The sequence below is a fragment of the Amphiprion ocellaris genome, chromosome 6 (assembly GCF_022539595.1).
Source record: "Amphiprion ocellaris isolate individual 3 ecotype Okinawa chromosome 6, ASM2253959v1, whole genome shotgun sequence".
Taxonomy (NCBI): domain Eukaryota; kingdom Metazoa; phylum Chordata; class Actinopteri; family Pomacentridae; genus Amphiprion; species Amphiprion ocellaris.
Genome location: NC_072771.1, coordinates 31,911,986 through 31,931,557, shown reverse-complemented (window position 1 = coordinate 31,931,557; position 19,572 = coordinate 31,911,986). Strand labels below are relative to the sequence as shown.

General features: G+C 39.3%; 1 protein-coding gene across 3 annotated transcripts in view; it reads right to left on the bottom strand.

Moving 5' to 3' along the window:
* kcnip3a (Kv channel interacting protein 3a, calsenilin) overlaps positions 1–19,572 on the bottom strand; it is a 78,448-nt gene that overhangs the window by 21,656 nt on the left and 37,220 nt on the right. The window contains exon 1 of one of the 3 annotated variants that reach the window (XM_035941072.2): positions 6,245–6,635. The exons of 1 other annotated variant lie outside the window; for it this stretch is intronic. In XM_035941072.2, the coding sequence (XP_035796965.1) occupies positions 6,245–6,350 (106 nt within the window). In that variant the 5' untranslated portion in view covers positions 6,351–6,635. Of the gene's footprint in view, positions 1–29; positions 2,990–6,244; positions 6,636–19,572 lie in introns of those variants that run through there. One more of the 3 variants, XM_023294516.3, reaches the window with a different exon arrangement.

The following is a 19,572-nucleotide window of genomic DNA, read 5'->3' as shown; positions in this document are numbered from 1 at the left end:
TAGCAGAGGGGCCTCAGACGGGCCCTTACCTTCAAACGAGGACATGGGCTCCAGGATGCCGAACTGCTTGAGAACCGCCATGAAAAGGATTATGACGACGCCGATGGCAAACAGCTCCATGCCCTGGATCCCCATGACTGCAGGTCAGGAGTGGAGGCCGCTCGGGGCCCAAACCTGCACGCAAAAGGCCTGGAGACGAAAAGGAAGCTGCACTCGCTGACAACAAGTGTTTTCAACAGAGATGAGCTGCGACGCAGTCAGCCTGGCTGTTGGGGGACTGCATGAGTTTGTTTCCAGGCCCAGGACGCAGCATGAGAACCAGGCCAGCAAGCTGGACGAAGGCTGCTCTAATGTCAACACCGATGCCGAAGCGGAAAATATGTAGAAGCCGACATATATGGAAAACCTTCCTCTCTGGACCCATGAGGGAAAGTGGGGGATGTGTCATGAGCCATTTATCACAGTGCATTAAAGGAGACGTTTAGAGTCACTTTCCAGACTTTCCTCAGCCCAGATTGGCAAAGACGCAAGTTACTCCGCAGCCTCTTAATCTAAACAGCTACTATCAGTCCTCACGTCATACTTTAACTAATAAATCACATCTTGGTTTTAGATGGAAATGTCATTAAGGGAACGCAAACAATGCGGTACAGCTTCGGTGTCCATTTTCATGACTTTGCTCCCATTAGCTGGGAGAAAGTTTCAGTGAAAGCAACTGACTCATTGAACACAACATGCGAGAGCAGAGCACAAAATGCCCAAGTCTTCTCATCTTCCAAGCCATAAAACGGCAAAACAGCATTAGCAATCAGAAATAAATTACCCCATTATATGCGCTAACCGCATGAGCAATTTCTAAAACCTCAACTCTGGAGCAAAAACATTCTGTACATACTTTATCTGCAAGCTGAGAACAATGTGACCTTCTAGAGTCAGCGGCATCCAAACAAAACAGTCCCCTGAGTGGAGACAGAAAAAGCAGAATTTGTTGAAAAAGGCTCTTCTGTCCAAACAATCAAACTGATCAGGCTTATTTATGAGAAGTGTGATATTTTAAATCTCTCACAGTGGTCCTCAAACACCTTTCAGATCTAATTTGGCTGTTGATAGTTCAGTTTGGGCTTCGTCTTGCCGTCCCATCCTCACCATTTGTCCAAATCCAGGTCCAGTTATGGAAGAGTTTGGTCCTGGAGAGAAGGAACTTAGAACAGCAGCAGCAGCAGCAGCGTCCAGGGAGGGAAATCCTGAGAAACTGAGAGGAGCTGTGGGGAGTGAAACCTCCTCCCCTTGTGTCGACCTCCTCCGCAAATACTTTTCCACCACTCCCCCCTCTCTGTCTCTCTGCAGCTTCCTGAATATATCTGTTGCTGTTTCAAGCCGCAACTTGCGCTTGAGCTGAAGGTTTACAAGGGTCCACCTGATACCTTCTACCCATCCTGCTTTTCTTCTGGTCTCTGTCTTCCACTGCTCTCCTCCTTTCCCTGCATCTGTCTATCGGATTCGCCTTTGTGCCCCGAAGCTTGGACCTCCTCCTCCTCCCTCCAGCTCCTCTGTCAGTCTGTAACTTTGTCTGTAACCACAGACTTTATCTCCACCTCTGCTGGGTTCCTTCTTCATTCTTGAAACCGTCCCCTTTGTCTTCCCCTCATTCACCTCTGCTTATTCTACATCTATGCAGAAACATCTGACGTTTATAAAAATGTAGAAAGACCCAATTTTAATAGCCCTTGTTCATAGCACTAATAAACTGAGAAGAAACAACTTCCAACATTCCAATAAGAGACAATGTCAATAGTGTCTCCTTATGATTGTTTTACATCTTTTTGTAGTAGTTTTGCATTTTGAAGTTGTTTTCCATTTTGTTGTAGCAAATTTGGAATCTTTTTGTGGAAATTTAACATCTTTTTACAATCATTTCACATCTTTTTGCTTTGTTTGTATCCATTATGCATCTTTACTAATCACTCCATCTTTTTGCGGTCATTTTGCCTCTTTTTTTGTGGTCATTTTGTATCTTCGGCAATCATTTTGAATGTTTTTGTGGTTATTTTCCATCATTTTGTGGTCGTATTGCATCTTTTGTGATCATTCTGCATCTTTCTGTGGTGGTTTGTGCATCTTTTTGCATCACTATATAGTCACTTTCTGTCTCCTTATGACTGTTTTACATCTTTTTGTAGTAGTTTTGCATTTTGCAGTTGTTTTTGCATCATTTTGTAGTTGTTTTCCATCTTGTTGTGGCAATTTTGGATCGTTTTGTGGAAATTTAACATCTTTTTACAATCATTTTACATCTTTTTGTTTTTTGTTTGTATCCATGATGCATCTTTACTAATCACTCTCCATCTTTTTGTGGTCATTTTGCCCCTTTTTTTGTGGTCACTTTGCATCTTCGGCAATCATTTTGAATGCTTTTGTGGTTATTTTCCATTATTTTGTGGTTGTATTGCATCCTTTTGTGGCCATTTTGCATCTTGTGGTCATTCTGCATTTTTCTGTGGTTGTTTTGTGCATCTTTTTGCATCATTTTGCAGCCACTTTCTGTCTCCTTATGATTATTGTACACCTTTTTGTAGTAGTTTTGCATTTTGCAGTTGTTTAACATATTTTTGTGGTTGTTTTCCATTTTGTTGTTGCAATTTTGCATATTTTTGTGGAAATTTAACATCTTTTTACAATAATTTCACATCTTTTTGCTTTGTGTATCCATTATGCATCTTTACTAATCAATTTTCATCTTTTTGTGGTCATTTTGCCTCTTTTGTGGCCACTCTGCATCTTCTGCAATCATTTTGAATGCTTTTGTGGTTATTTTCTCTCATTTTGTGGTTATATTGCATTTTTTGTGACCATTTTGCATCTTTTGCAACGTTTTGTATGTTTTTGTTGTCATTTTCCATCTTTTGTGGTCATTCTGCTTCTTTCTGTGGTCACTTCATGCCTCTTTTTAGGTATTTTGCTTCTTATTTTCAACAGTTCCTTTTTCTTTTGTTTGTGTCTTGTTTTGGGTACTGTTGTGTTTGCATATTAGGGACTAATGGTATCTTTTTAACATCATTTGATTGATTGACTCTCCAAGAAGAAATGTTAGTAGTCACTTTAAGCACAGGTTCTAGTATAGAAACACTGGTCCTGTGTCTCTGATTCTACCCAATCAGGTTCTATTAATTTCTGTTTATTTTATACAGCACCATTTCTCTATATAAATCACCTCAGGTAACCTCACATAATCAGGTCAAGACCTTACAAGATTAGAGAGCATAGTATAGAGAGCAACCCAACAAATCCAATGATTCCGTTTGAGGAAACACTTTAGCGAGTGAGGACACAAACACACTAACACACAGAGATCAAATAGCCGTGACACCCTGTCTCCTCACACTTCAGCCGTTCTGCTTACATCTATTTCTCTCTGAACTAAACACAGCATGAACTCAAATTATCAAAAAACTCATCACTAAATCATCTTAATGATTCCTGGAATGTGTGCCGTAGATAGAAAGGGAAAATACCTCTGAGTTTGCATAAATGTGGTTGTGTAAGTGAGTGTTTAGCTGATCAAGAGAGGCTAACTGATGACTGTGCAGTCGCTAATGCACCAACATAAGATGTGTATGTGTGTGTGTGTGTGTGCGCGCGCGCGCGTGCGTGCGTGCGTGCGTGCGTGCGTGTGTGTGTGTGTGTGTGTGTTAATGCATTGACCTGGTTGGAGATGGGAAACACAGTTAAGAGGCCAGGGTGAGAGAGATCAATATGTTTGTGGTGAGGTGGTGGTAGTGAAGCTCCCCCTTCTGCTTTCTAGACTTTATTTGAAAAATTGAGGTCAATCAGCTCTAGTAAAGTCACAACTCTATTATTGTAACTGTGGTAAGTCAGTCTGCGGTGTTATTTACAGCGAAAAAATCACCCTGAAGGTCACATTTACATTTTTTGGAAAACACAACCACATCATAGCTGGAGGTATCTGTGCATCTTGTGCATAATGATATTTTAATGGGAAATAACTGTGTTTTTGTGTCTATTTTGCACGTTTAAGTGTGTTTTGCTGCATATTGATGCTGTGTGGTGTTTAGTGTGTGTGTGTGTTGCTGGAGCCAGGCCATTAGGACACTAACAGGTTTTTAAAAGGTATCCTTGGTGCAGCCTGCTGACACAACAGTCAGTAAATAGGGAGAGAGGACCCAGACTGTTTCCTCTCATTCAGACACATCAGCAAAGATCTGCACAGAGAGGAAGACTCACTGAAATAATATATTTAAGCCTCTTGAGTGTAGAAGCTTTTGTCTAATCATGAGAAATTACTCCGTACTAAACTATTTCCATCTAATATTTTCATACATAACAGATTTAATCAGCACATAATGCACAGAATTAATCAGTTTATCTATAAACAGGATGTCTAGCATTTTCTGATACTTTGGTTGGACAGTTCTTGTTCATATGTTGTTGAGTAGCATAATCTGTAATCTATCATATATAGTTTTTCTTCCAGGATTTTGGATAAATAGGACAAATAACTAACCTCTGTTGTGAAATAAATTAGGTAAAATGTGAAATCTAGCTAAGCACAAGTGAAGATTTTCTGGAAAATAAGTTATAAGGTGTTTAGTTTATGCAGATAACAGCAGCAGAAAATCCAATTCTAACTAAACAGACATAGAAAAGAGTCATCAGAAACTCATATATAAAATCGAGAGGCAAAGTTTCTGTAGAACTGAACAAATTGTTTAAATATCAGGTCATTTTTCGGGATAAAACAGCTCTCCACTTATAAGCAAGACGTCTTCAAATTCCATGATGACAAGACTTTTAAATGTTGCATGTTATAATGGCTATTAATATGGATGTTTGTCTATTTTCTGTACATACTATGATGTCTAAAATATTATATAGCTTTAATTTCAAGTAATTTCCTGTTGATATTTTAACAACAGAAGTTTGTGAAGCAATAATAAGATGTGATGATATTCTCTAGTTGATGATGCACACTTGGTTCCATTAAGAACGCGTGGCTTCTGGCTGCTCGGACGTGCTCTTGTACTCCGTCATGGCCCAAAAATAACAAAAATAACACCAATAGAGTCTATATTCAACAAAAATAATTGTCCAAACTCACAATTATGAACGGATGTATCACCAATTTATTTAACCTTCTGGAGCTCATCAAGATTAACAAAGAGCAAAGTCTTTCCAACAGTTCGCCACGTCACGGTCAAAAACAATTAACCTCCTGTTTGCACCACACCTGCAGCAATTAGTGTGGCCTTAAAATACACAGGTAACTAGGTCACAGCATCACTTACTGGTTACCGATTGAAATGGCTCCAACACTAGTTAGTCATCAACTAAAAGTCAGTGTACAAGAAAGCCGAATTACTGACCAGCTCAGCCAATTAGAAATTTAATTAAAGCAGCTGACATTGGTCAATCACAGATATACCAGTACTGAAGTATACGTTATGTGATATATGCCAATAAGAAAACTTAAAAAAAAAAAAAAAAAAAAAATTGGTCTTTTTTTTTCTTACACAACATAATCCAGAAAAATATATTCAAGATATTGTGGCTTCTTCCCACAGCCCAAAAACATGCTGAGGTTAATTGGTGATTCTAAATTGTCTGTAGGTATGAATGTGAGTGTGATTGTTTGTCTGTGTATGTAGTACTCAGATAGACTGGTAACCTGTCCAGGATGTCCCCTGCCTTCGCTCTAAGTCAACTGGGATAGGCTCCAGCCCTTCGTGACCCTAATGAGGATTATGCAGCATATAGTTAAAGGGTGGATGGATAATGTGTAAATGTCATCACATAGCTGGTCCAGCAGAATGGCTGGCAGTATTATTTAACCCTTTGATGTGCAGTTTCGGTCAGGAGACACCCATTTTCCATTGGATTTGGGTCGCTTTTGACCCATGTTGCACATCAGAGGGTTAAACTACCCTCATCCCTGTCTGCAGCACATGTAGCAGATGACGGTGTGGAGTCAAGAGGCACTGCATTGTACTTTATATTGCTGCAAAGTTAATAAGCACTGACTGCGCAACTTTACCCTTCTATTAGTACTCTAACATACTGTATGTTTCCATGTCAAGAATATTAGCTGATCAGAATTTTTCACTCCCTAAAAATAGTGCACTTCATGACTGTAATTTCTATTTGAGAAAAACTCAAGAGATGAATGATAAACAGGCAGGGAAAATGAAGACAGAGACACGTTAATGATGTGAAACCGCCTGATGCCTACCTGAGCGATGGTACCTGGCTGCACTGTGTCCACAGTGTGAGAGGCAACTGGGCCGAGAGAGACGCCTCCTGGCCTCCACAGACAGAGCAGCCATCACAGCTCCCATAATGCAGCTCAACTGATCACAACAACAAAGCTGGCTGAGAGAGTTTGGACACTGCTGGAGATCCAAGCTTTAAAGCTGTAAATGTGAAAGCTCGGTTGCGAAGATCAATGCTAACAAAATGCTTGAAGTGGCCGAGCTGCTAGGTTTGAAAAATCTCAGCTCAGTGTGGAAGGAGGCGAACGAGCAAAATCTGAATCTCTCGTACCGACAGAGGCGACTATTCACTGTGGAAAAGGCGATAGGTGAGCGAGTTTTGCAGCTTGTATGTGTGTGTGTGTGTGTGTGTGTGTGTGTGTGTGTGTGTGTGTGATTGTGTGTGATTGTGTGTACGAGTGCTTTTGTGCGAGGCCACATTGGAAAGTCTGTTTGAGTCTGTGACACCACGTCAGGCGAGAGAAAAAGATAAAAAAAAGAGAGGACGGGATCAAACAGCACTGCAGAGCTCCTGACCTTTCACATCACACGAGTCGCACACCTCCACGTTCCTTTTTTTCAGTCCGTCTCACCGCCTTCCCCTCTTCTGATCGTTTGCCACACAGAAACACAACTCTACACACTGACTCTCTCCAACACACTCTTATGCAAATTCCTCCTCCTGGAAACCTGAGCAACTCGCAATTATCTCACTGCAGACAAACTATTTTATACGTAATCACACCTTTGAATAAAACATTCTGTTGCTCATATTATATGTTGATGTTAAACATTCACACTGAGCATAGTTTGATAGATGCAGTCTTCTGTGCCTTTGTTGGTCACGTCGCTCAGCTGATTGATTGAAACTGGCAGCAGGATTTAAATCGCTGCACCTCAAATGGGGGACTTTTCACAGATTTTCAATAGACTTTTTATCATTATAAATAGGAAACATGTCGATGTGGAATATATCTAACAGACTGTACTTTCTTGTTTTTCGTAGGTCTGTCCCAACAAAAAGGGGAGTGAAGCTTATTAGTAGCAAGAGCAGGAGGAACAGACCTCAAAGAATTCTGGATGTTGAAGACTTTTCCACTTTTAAGCACTGAAACAGCCACTTTCTCTCAGTTTATTTGGCCATAGAGTAGAAATTTTAAAAAATAATTTGAGCTTTATACCACAGAGACATGAGTTGAGATACAATTGCAACAAAAACAAAGCTGCACCATAACACTCACGCAAAGCTTGTATATGAATCCAATGCTACACTAAAACAGCACGTCTGTATCTACATGAAAATTAGTGGCATGACAGAAACATTAAAGAAGACAGAGAGGCTCAGATTGTCTAGTTGGATATGAAAGAATGAAAAAATTGTGAAGAGTCTGAGTCAGCAACACAAATCTGAGGTTTGCTGAATATCAAAAAAGTTCACCCTTTAAGACCTACTATTGTGGGAGATATTCTTACATTTTTACATACCGTAGTGCAATTTCTTGGAGTATTTTTATTTGCTTTACATCAATATAACCCTTATATCTCAAGTTTTAATAATATATATTGACTTATGTCTTAACTACTACAATAAATTGCTTAAAAGTGCAATAAACCTTAAAAAAAAATGAAAATCGTTTCTGTGTTTTCACATATATTTCAAAATACAGAAACTGCTTAGCTGTATCCCTCAAATTTGTAAATGTAAAACAGTTGCACAATATCCCGTGCTCTCGTTTAAAAAGATTTGTGCGCTTTATTGTGTATTTCTACAAACCCATCACTGCAATGAAAAAACCCTCCGAGACGTGGCGAATGTGTGAAACATTAGTGTAACTCTCTAGATTCTCAGAAAGAATGATCAGTCTATCATATCTGGTTTCAAACCTACCGCCAATCAAAAATGAATATGCAATCACTGGGCTCTATAGGGTTAAAAGATTAACTTTAGTATTGATTTGTCTGGGATTGATTCTTGTTAAAATTCTGAAAACATAATGGTACATAACGGTAACAAGTGCAGCTGCAGCATCTGCTGTGACTGTGCTAAAACTAAAATTAAGGCCTTTCTGTTGTACGTCTCCACCAACCAGTCAAGTTGTATTTACATCCATGTCTGTCTAGACTCACACAATATATGTAGTAGTGACTTTGATGTATGTAAGCTCATAAAGAGAAACAAAAGTCATATTCCTTGTATGTGCTCACATTCTTGGCCTATAAAGCAGATTCTGATGACAGCTGACAGTGCTTAAAATACATATATTGCTGTTGACGTTGAAGCTAAAAACTGAACAAAGAGGCTTCATACGCATCTTCTACCCAGCAGAACTGAAAATCTATGTTCCACATCCAATTAAATGAGAAATTTAGCCCATCTCTGCTTCTGTTAGAATGAAGTTGACCTTTTGGGTGTAAAATCATCACTTCATTATTTTTATAATAATTAGTGCATGAATTCTTGAGTTTGACCGACAACATGTTCTGCAAGATCGCATTGATGTTTGATCACCAAATTCTAATCAGTTTATTGTGAAGTCGAAGTCAACGTCTGTGCAGGATGTAATGAAACACCCTCCCTCACGATTATGATATATCATCTGAACAGGAATGTGATGGACAACTTGAAAACATAATGCCTCTGGTCACAGTTGCATAAAACACAGTACAGGTCATTTATAAAGAAAGTGTTTGATGATCAGGGATGACTAAAAGCCAGAAAACAAGATTCCCAGTAAGATATTCCTACTGCTATGCAACTAGCTGTAATGCAAGTGGTCTGAGGCTAATGTATTGCTAACATTCAAAGCAACTGTGAAATTAATTTCTTCATAAAACAAAGGACATTGCAACTAATCTGGTGGTCTTTTGTGAATCAATCTTCCTTTCTCATGCAATAATTCATTTTTACAACACTTTTGCATAAACTCTTGTTTATGCTGCCCCGCATTTAACAAATTTGTAATCAACTTCGTCGAATTTAAGTTCCAGAACTGCTTCCAATAAAAGCTCACAAGACAAACGTCTGTCTTCAACCTTTATTTGGAATGAGTTTAGTTTGCTTGTTTCTTTCTTTCTTTTTTTTTTTTTTTTTTAAACAGAAAGTTCAGCTGCTCTCGTATTCATGCAAATTCCTCCATGTGGAGTCGCGACCAAAGATTCGCTTGGTTTTGTTTCGTCGCTGGCAACAAAACAACAGAATACACAGCTGGAGACGCAACACAAAGTTGGCACCACGCAGCCAGCGGTGGAGGAAAATGCCATGAAACACAAAGTCAGTAAACAACAACAACAACAAACCTACCATACTGTGAAAGCATAATGACAGCAGGGGGGCTTTTTGTTGCTACAGTTTATATGCACATTAAGCTGAAAGGACAGTGAAAGTGGGCATCAGTGGAAAGTTATTATGGAAAAGCTGCTTCATTTCTGTGGAACTGAGTCGAGCAAACAGACATTTAAAACCCAGACACTTCCAAGTCAATGCGATTTAGCAATAACAAAGACAACATTCTTATTTCCAGCACTAATGTAATATCCCTTCACTCCACTAGAGGACGTCGGACGCCAGACAACCTGCTCGCCTCCGTTCACCAACACCATCAGAGAGGAAAGAGGAGAAGAAACATGAGAGATTGGATCAGATTTTTCCGACTATTCCGAGCTCACATCCAAGCTTACTCAGCTGCAAACGGGTCAGTGGATGCTCTGCGGTTTGTCACGTCATCAGTTTCTGTGTTCGAAAGGGAAATGATTGATCAGGAACAACCAATACACAGAGAGAAAACAAGCCACAGAGAAATTTAATATCAAAAGATTGCAGCACTGAAGTCTACCTGTAATTCTCTGCACATTTAGGAAATACAATCATGCACAAAATTGAAAATCTGCAAGGCTTTAACATGTTTTTTGCATATGCAGTGATTGTCAACACACTTATGCTCCATCCTTGTGTTTTTAAGTCTTAGGTCTTCCCTAACAACCTGTCCCAGTTACTAAAAACTTCCCTTCAAGCTGCACCAAGGATTGACAAGAACCGCCGTCTCCACTCTCAGCAAACAACACCCCAGACATTTAAAGTTGCTTCTCCAACTTCGCAACAAGAGCTGCAAGAAATCTAACAATGGTTATCAGGGGAAGGATGGCAGCTCTTTCCCACTCTTGATATCTCTGCCTCGCTCCGTCAGCTGCTTGATATCTTCCAATTAAAACCAAACCCGGTCTCACTTTCATACGAGGTAATCTCCCCTTTCCTAAAGCCAGGCAGGTTCAAAGCCGGCCTCAGCTGTGTAATTAAAACAGTCAGGTCTTAATCAAAGCTTAATTTTTCGCCTCTTCTTCTGCCCTGTTTTTTTATATTCCTTCTCTTTATCCAACATCCAAATCTCTCCCTATTTTTTCCCCTTCCTTCCCTCTTTTTTTTTTCTGAAGGCAGAATTAGGTTTAACTAATGGATCAGTGAAGACTGGCCAGAGCAGGACTCAGTTATGTAGATTCAAACTGGGAGGCAGGAGGCAAAAGAAGACAATTTTCCTCTGCAGAGAACATTTATCATCCATCCTGTCTCCTGTTGCCTTATTAAAGAAGATGTCTTAACATTATACTGTCTGCACAAACTTTAGGAGAATTTGGGAACAGATTTCAAGAAGAATGGGACAGACGATCAACATTTAAACAAGAATGTGATGACAGAAATGAGTGTGGATGGACAGGAAACAGTGTGGGTACAAAGTGCTGATTCAGCTGGCAGGGGTTTGAAGACGTGACAAAAGGACATAGAAAGAGGACAGAGGATCAAGTTATGCCTGATCGATACAGACTGACTCAAGAAGGACAGAGAAATAAAAAGATAAACAAGACAGTAATAAAAAAAATCACAATTTGGAAAAGGTGCCACTGACACATCTTTAAATCTAAAGAAAAAAGTCACAGCACACTGCCTTCTTAAGGTAGTTGAAAAGTCTTTACAATACGTGATTAAAACCAAGACCAAGAATTATCAGTCTCCTAAAAGGTCAAAACAATGACACAGCGGGGGAAGTGAATTAAAATGCCACTCTAGAAGATTTTCATTGAAATAAATGTTTGTTAATTCACTATTTATCACCAAAGAGCAACTCTGTCTTCCAAAAGTTATGCACTTATACAACTAAACTTCATTCTCGATTAATTAAGACTACGATGTATTCGGAAAAGTGTCCAGTTTGAAAATCCATATAAAGATGTCGGAGGAGGGGATGGTGACTTCAGTCAGCAACAGAACTTTTATCAAGGAGACCAGAGTCTGCATCCAGTGTGGGACCATTTTTCTTAACCCTCTGATGCGTAGACCACATCAGCAGATACCCATTTTCCATTGGATTTGGGTCACTTTTGACCCAGGTTATGCATCAAAGGGTTAAATTAGGTTTCGTTTAACTCACTGCTTACCCCTGGATAGATTTAGGCCCGCCAATATTTGTGAAAAATATCAATGTCTGGGTTCAAATCTGACATATTTACAATATGTTTCTGGGCTACCAAAGTGATGAGTGACACCCCAAATGTGATTGGTTGACTGAAAAGAAGCGATAGAATAAAAGGCAAAGATACACTGGTCAGCCACAACATTATGACCACTGACAGGTGAAGTGAAAAACATTGATTATCTTGGTATAATGCAATGTTCTGCTGGAGAACCTTGAGTCCTTACATTCATGTGGATGTTTGACATGTACCACCCACCGAAACATTGCAGGTCAAGCAACCACCAACCTTCCATGGCAACAGCAGTCCTTGATACCAGTTGATAACCCTCAGCAGAACAATGAACCCTGACACAGCACAAAAACTGTTCAGGAGTGTCCCGGGGAACACGACAGAGCTAAACTGTTCATCCGGGTTCCACACTCCTCAGATCCAAATCTTATTGAGCATCTGTGATGCCAGGATCAGCCTGATCTAGGTAGATCTCACCCAGCAACCCACAGGACCCACAGAATTCACTGCCACCATCCCCAGAGGTCCAGTGTCCATGCCCCACTGGGTCAGAGGAGTTTTAGCAGCATAATGGAGACAAACACAATATTAGGAAGGTGGTCATAATGTTAGCGCTGATCGATGTATGCTAATTTGAAACATATTTGTGATGCATCACAAACATAATCAAGCAAACAAAACATTCCACTCATAAAGTAAATGAGACTGCAGTATAGTTGTATAAGAACGTAGTGAATGAGGCTATAACCCACAGATGAAATGATATGAAAGTCATTGCATTTACATTGTCTGTGGTGATATATCCAGGACAACTCACAAACATGCAAACCGACTGATGCCTGTTCCATTGTCTTTCTGCAACAGAGACGCTCTTTAACTCAGCACCGCACTGTTCCACTGCTAGAGTTGTGAGTAAACGTTACTATGGATGCACAATCAAGAAATATGTTTACAGTTGTTGAAGTCTCTGAGATGTGACACTAAAATAAACACCTGCAATTATGACATCACCACAGAATGAATCGAATATCTCCACTTTAAAGCCCCTCTCTGGTCATTGATCAAACCCCTAAAAACTCCTCTCTGTGCATCCAAGTCACATATTTAGAAGTTTTTACCATGAAAATACTCCCTTCTTTCCTTAAAATGTCTTATAAGTAACTGTACACTGTTGCTTCCTCTAGAATGTGCACATTCGTGAAGTCCCCACAGCTCCCTATTCACTGCAGTTCAAGCACACCAGCTCACCTGTGACTTCATCCGAAAACTACTCTGAGCTACAAAATGGCAAAATGAGATATTGGGAGTAATTCTGAAGAAGAATAATGACATGTAAAACCCCACACGGCATGCTGAAAGGATTAGTTCCTTGGATTTGTGTGAAACCCAGGGCATCTGAATCTATGAGACCGTCATTAAAACACTGTAGTTCAAAGTTGAAAAGCTCAGCTGCTGTTGGCTGCTTATTATTTTGCTCATGATTCATCTTCCAGCATATAAAAAACACTAAGTGGACATTAACAAGGTAAAATAAACCTTAATTTTACCAGGACGGTCTTTAAGGAGAAGCGTCAATTGTACATGTGAGAATTAGCACTAGTGGATGAAGAACTCAACACTTTAGATTATTAAAAGAAAAAAACTAAAAGTACAAATTAAGCAAGCTAAAAATACTCTATTACAAGATATAGCCTTGTACTCACAAGTGCACTAAAATACAAACTATACTTAAAATTTAAGAAGTAAAAGAATCTGGCTTCTGTCAAGTGATGCTTGACTTAGAGTTCTTTATGATTTGGTTTATGGTTTACATTTAAAAATGTTAATATACTAGTATGTAAGAAGCATTGTACTCCCGAACATAATGCAGCTACTTTTAACTACTTAACATACAGTTCAGCTCAGAAATTTCCAACCTAAAGGTGACAAGATTAATCTGATATTAGCTTTATTTAAAATACATCTTAAAATATTGGATAATTGTACATCTTAGCATCCTTAACAGGTAGCATCTGAGTTGGAAATATCAGAAAATTTAAAAAAAGAAGCATCTCTTTGGTGGAACTGCCTTAAAACATGACAAATGGCCCCAAAATAGACGCTGTATGATATTTTATAACCATATCAATTGTTTAACATCTGAAGTAGCTGGTTACTACAGCTGTCACAGAAATGTAATTGAGCAAAAAGTACAACATTTTACTCTGAGAGGTAGAGAAGCAGGATGTGACATGATAACAGATATAGTCAAGAAAGGAATTTTAACATTTCTGTGTTACTTTCTACGTCTGACTAGAGCCTTCAGTCTCCAGGTCGACTGGTTGGTCGATGCTCTCATCTGACTTAATTCTCTGAACTCACCAAACCTAATAGAAACGACTGGATCCGACTTCTTCAGTGGTTTCTGTATGTTTGCTTGGAGCTGGCTCAAAACGAAAGGCAAGAAATTCAAGTGCAAACTTTGCAATCACCAGAGCTTAACAACCAATACGTCACTCTGTCTAAAATAGGCTAACTTGTCTGCATTATATTCCTGAGTAGTTATTGTGCTGAGTTGATACAGTTTTTTCCTTTTTTTTTTTTTTAGAAATTATATGAATATAGGCTAGTTCAAGGCTGTTGTTATGATTTCAGTATAAAATAACCAGGTTAAAAATATAGAATTTGGCACAAATACTAGCTTTTTATGCTTATTTATAATTAATTTAGGATAATAAGGTTAGTAGGCAGAGGGCACTCGATGCGCTGTTGCACAATTTAGTTTAATCCTGAAACAACATGCAGATTTTTTCACCTCAGTTGAAGACGAGGTACGATTGACTACAGTCGTACCACTGATTCGTATTAAGTGAATAAACGCTGTCACAGATAATAGCAATGAAAACATTCACAGCAGATTTTCCTAAAACTATTTACAACCTATACCAATGCTTTTATTTTAGTGTAACAGAAAAAATACGGTTTTGATCAATGACTGCAACAGAATAAAAGAGAAAATACCTTGAACAAGCGTCCCAGTGATGAAACCAAAGAAGCAGCGCAGCAGCTTGGTGATTTCCTTCTCACACTGCGCCCTGCATGCATTCATCCTTCAAACTTTGACCACCAGCAACAACAGCTACAAAAAAGTGTTGCTCTTGCAGTGTTGCTCAACCAGAATGCCCCAACAAATGGGAAGAAATAAGAGAAAAACTCTACAAAAAAATAAAAAAAGATGCTCAAATTTCAATGAACGTTCCAGTTAAACTTTTACTATTAAGGTTCTGTTGGTCTGCGTTTTCCTCCCAGACGCCTTTATAAACCGGTGTCCCAGTTTGCCTACAGGTGATGTTCACTCCCTCCTCTTCTTCTTCTTCTCTCTCTCCTCTACCCTTGTTGTCTCAGAGGAGGTGAAGTAAATCGCATGATGCTGGTCCGTCTTGAAGCTCCGGTCACTGTCGTTTCATATGACCGACCCCGACAAACCACAACACACAACACCGACACCCGTCAACGCTCCTCCTGTTTCAGCCGTCACCAGGCGCTGCATCGTCACCGTCCTCCGAAGTTCACCTCACTTTCTCTGACGGACAAAAGTCAGGCAGACGCAACCTGGCGGAGTTGAGTGAAGAAACCAAATCTCACGACTGCATTCGCCGCCTCCCTGCTTCACCTCTCTCCCACATCCAATCCGACTCATGTTACACTTTTCATATTACAGTCGCTGACATTTCTCCTGTTCGTCTCCCAGTTTCCCTGATATGGCTCCATTATCCGGCTCCTCTTACACAGTGGAATTTAGAGATTAAACTCTGTGCCGTGTGTAATTTCAAAATCTAAAAATCCACAATCTGGGGTAGAATGAAGTGGGGCTGCATGTCTCACAATGACCATCCTGATAGTTTGTTAAGCAAAAAATAACCAATATGTACTGGCTTACGTTTGACCTTTAAATGTGAATGTCAATTATTTAAAGTATAAAACATAAAATAAGTCACCGCATAAGTATTAACTACAGCATTGAGCCTGTGTTAGTAGGTCTGAATCAGCCTCGCACATCTGGACGCTGCAATTTTACCCCATTCTTCTTTGCAAAATTGCTAAAGCTTTGCCAGGTTGGACAGCGATCATTGGTGAACAGTTCTTTTCAAGTCCAGACACAAGTTCTCAACTAGACTGAGTTCTGAGCTCTGACTCAAAACTCACCTTGTTGTGTTTAAACAATTTCTGTGTAGCTTTGGCTTCATGATTCGGGTCATTGTCTTGCTAGAAAATGAATCTTCTCGTGCAGAATGCATCAGGATGTCCTCCAGGTTAATGCTGCATTCAGGGTCTGCTGCCGAGAAGCATCTCCACATCATGATGCTGCCACCACCACATTTCACATCATGATTCTGCCACCACCATGCTTCACATCATGATTCTGCCACCACCACATTTCACATCATGATTCTGCCACCACCACATTTCACATCATGATGCTGCCACCACCATGTTTCACATCATGATGTTGCCACCACCATGTTTCACATCATGATACTGCCACCACCGTGCTTCACATCCTGTTGCTGCCACCGCCATGCTTTACGGTGAGAATAATGCGTTTGTGATGAAGTGCAGTGTTTGGCGTCTAGTCCAATGGCGTAAAAGCTCAATTTTGGTGTCGTCAGACAAAAGAACCTTCTTCCCGTTGACCTCAGACTCCCACATGCCTTCTGATGAACTCTAGTCAAGATTATAATATGAGCTTTTTTCGACAGTGACTTTCTCTTTGCTACGCTTCAATAAAACTTTGACTGATGAATGACAACCAACAGCTGCTGAAGCTTTTAACTCCTTCAGAGGAGTCATAGGGGTCTTGGTGGTCTCCCTCACAATGTATGTTTCTTGCACAGGCCATATTCCTTCCATTTCTTAATGACAGATTTAACTGTACTCCAAGGGATACTCGGTGACTTGGAAACTTTCTTTCTCTTTCTTCCCTTGACTTATGATTTTCAATAAGCTTTTTCATGGAGTTGTCTGAAGTGTTCTTCTGTCTTCATGGTGTTGTTCTATCCAAGAGTGACTAGATAAGTTCCAGATACAGGTGTCTTTATGCAAGAAATCATTTAAGACACATTCACTGCACTCAGATCTTCTCCTTTTTCACTAACTATGTGACTTCCAGCACCAACTGGCTACACCTGTGTTGAATTAGGTGAGTCATTTTAGAGGGTGCAAATACTGCAATCACTTACTTTACATTTTAAATTGTCTGACTTTACTTTATAGGAATCTTCTTTCCCTTTGACATAAACGACCATTTTATTTTCTCTTGTCAAAAAAGTCCCCAAAAATTGACCACGATTCAGCGTTTAAAAGCAATAAAATGGCAAAATTTAGGCACTATGTGTTAACCTAAATGGGGAATTTTATTCTCAAAGCTGTTGACTGTAATGTTTAAGAGGAGAAGCCAGTTACTTAACAAGAACATCAAGACGGCAGGAAAAGATTGCGCTCGTTGTTCTCTCCGAGTTCAACAAACGGGCGTCGATCCCCACAAAGCAGCTTATTCTGGAATGCTACCCTAAAGTAGGAATTATTTTCTACCACAAAAACAGCCCTGAAAGAGGTTCTACAGGGACAGCTCTAGCAGTCAGAATATACATACAGGTTTGGGCCACTCTAAAATGACTCACAAGCTCTGTCAGTGAAAAACAGCTTATGATACGCTGTTATATAATGAACGCTGTTACATAACACCTTGTTTAAAAACCATTCAAATTAAGACATGTGGGAGATGGTGAATACCTTTGAAGAACACATCTGGTAGGAAACGCGGGTTTGGAAACCGAATCATTGGGGAGATTATGAGTCCACAGCCACCAGGAGAAGCTTTTAAACCGTTCAGATTAGGATGTTCATTAACCTGTTGAACTTAAAGACATTTTGAAGCCTTTTCTGTACTACTGGGAATATAACTATGCTGAATATTAATCTGGAAGAGGAACAGTTTTACTTTTTTCCTCTCACATTTGGAGCATCCTGAATCATTTCTTTTAATCTCTCTGTGATCATTCTTTCAAATAAAAGCAGAAAAGAGCACCAAGAAATATGATACACATTTAAAAGTATTGATTATAACAGTATCAGAATTGTCCTTGTGGAAAGTTTATATTGTCGTCTGAGGATGAAAAACTAAAATTAAAACATATAGATGGGGCTCGTAGTTACTGGTTTTATTCTTTTGATTATATTGCAAATATAAAGCATGAGAAATGCTATAAGAAAAGTTTTTCCAAAACTTTACCTGACAGATACCCAGTGTTTACTACAAACTGAGACGATACACTGTAAAAGTCTATGTTTTTATGTATTGATTTGAACAACTGAACATTATTTTATAGATTTTCCCTGTTTTGGGAAATTATAGAGAGTAATAATTTACATGTTGACTGTGAAAAAGTGACCAAAACTGTTCACGTCTACATTAAAATAATAATAATAATAATAATAATAATAATAATAATAATAATAATAATAATAATAATAATAATAATAATAATAAAAAGAAGAAGAATTTTAACCAATGTTGGTTCTTTCTTTTACAATGACTGACTATAAAATTACACTGTTCAAATCAGCAAAAATATATTATTTTACAGATGAATGCTGTTATTTGGCAGAAAAATTTTGAACTTTGAGAACTGAAAAATGGCAAATCATTTCTAAAATTGTCATTTTCCAGAGTTTCCCTGTTTAGTTAAATTATAGATAATGTTAAGTATGATCACAGAAAAAAGTATTCATTTCATGTTGACTAGATTAAAAAACAGGCCAAAACTGCACATGTTCACATTATAAATCTGTATTTTTGCAAATGGTAATTAATTCTTTTACAGCCTGTGACTCTCAAATTATATTATTTTGTATTTCTGTTCTGCTGCACAGTGGCGTAGTGGTTAGCACTTTCGCCTTGCAGCAAGAAGGTCCCTGGTTCGCATCCCGGCTTTCCCGGGATCTTTCTGCATGGAGTTTGCATGTTCTCCCTGTGCATGCGTGGGTTCTCTCCGGGTACTCCGGCTTCCTCCCACAGTCCAAAAATATGCTGAGGTTAATTGATTACTCTAAATTGCCTGTAGGTGTGAATGTGAGAGTGATTGTTTGTCTATATATGTAGCCCTGCGACAGACTGGCGACCTGTCCAGGGTGTCCCCTGCCTTCGCCCGAGTCAGCTGGGATAGGCTCCAGCCCCCCCCCGCGACCCTAGTGAGGAATAAGCGGTGTATAGATAATGGATGGATGGATGTATTTCTGTTCTCTAAAAAATATCATTACCGATATTTGTTGTTATTTGAAAGACAAAATATGTACAAATATAACACACATTTCTAACAGTATCAGAATCATCCTGAAGAAAATCGTGTAGTTGAAGAATATGAAACTGACATAAATAATCAGTTCACTGGAAAAATAATTGACCAGTTCTATAAATAACGACAGTCAGAATATGTTTAACACAACCTGCAGACTTCCTGACTCTGTTTCTAATTCTAATATCCTTACTAACAGCTATTCTGGACAAACCTTAAGCTGTAAACTTCATATCCTGCAGTCTATCAAAGTGGGCAGTTAGCAGCTTAAACCCTGCTTTCTGTCTCGACCTCTCCACACCTAAAGTGAACCTCAACCACCACCTCCACCTCTCTCCATGTCTGCGCTGCTATTTTTAGCTGCTGGCCATTATCGAGGTGAGGGCTTGCCCACTGCCAATGCTGCATCTCTCTCTTCCCTCGGCACTGCTGAGATGAAATAGATCCCATCACAGCGCTGCTTTTCTTTCTCTCCCTGTGACTCTCAGTCTTGTTTTTTT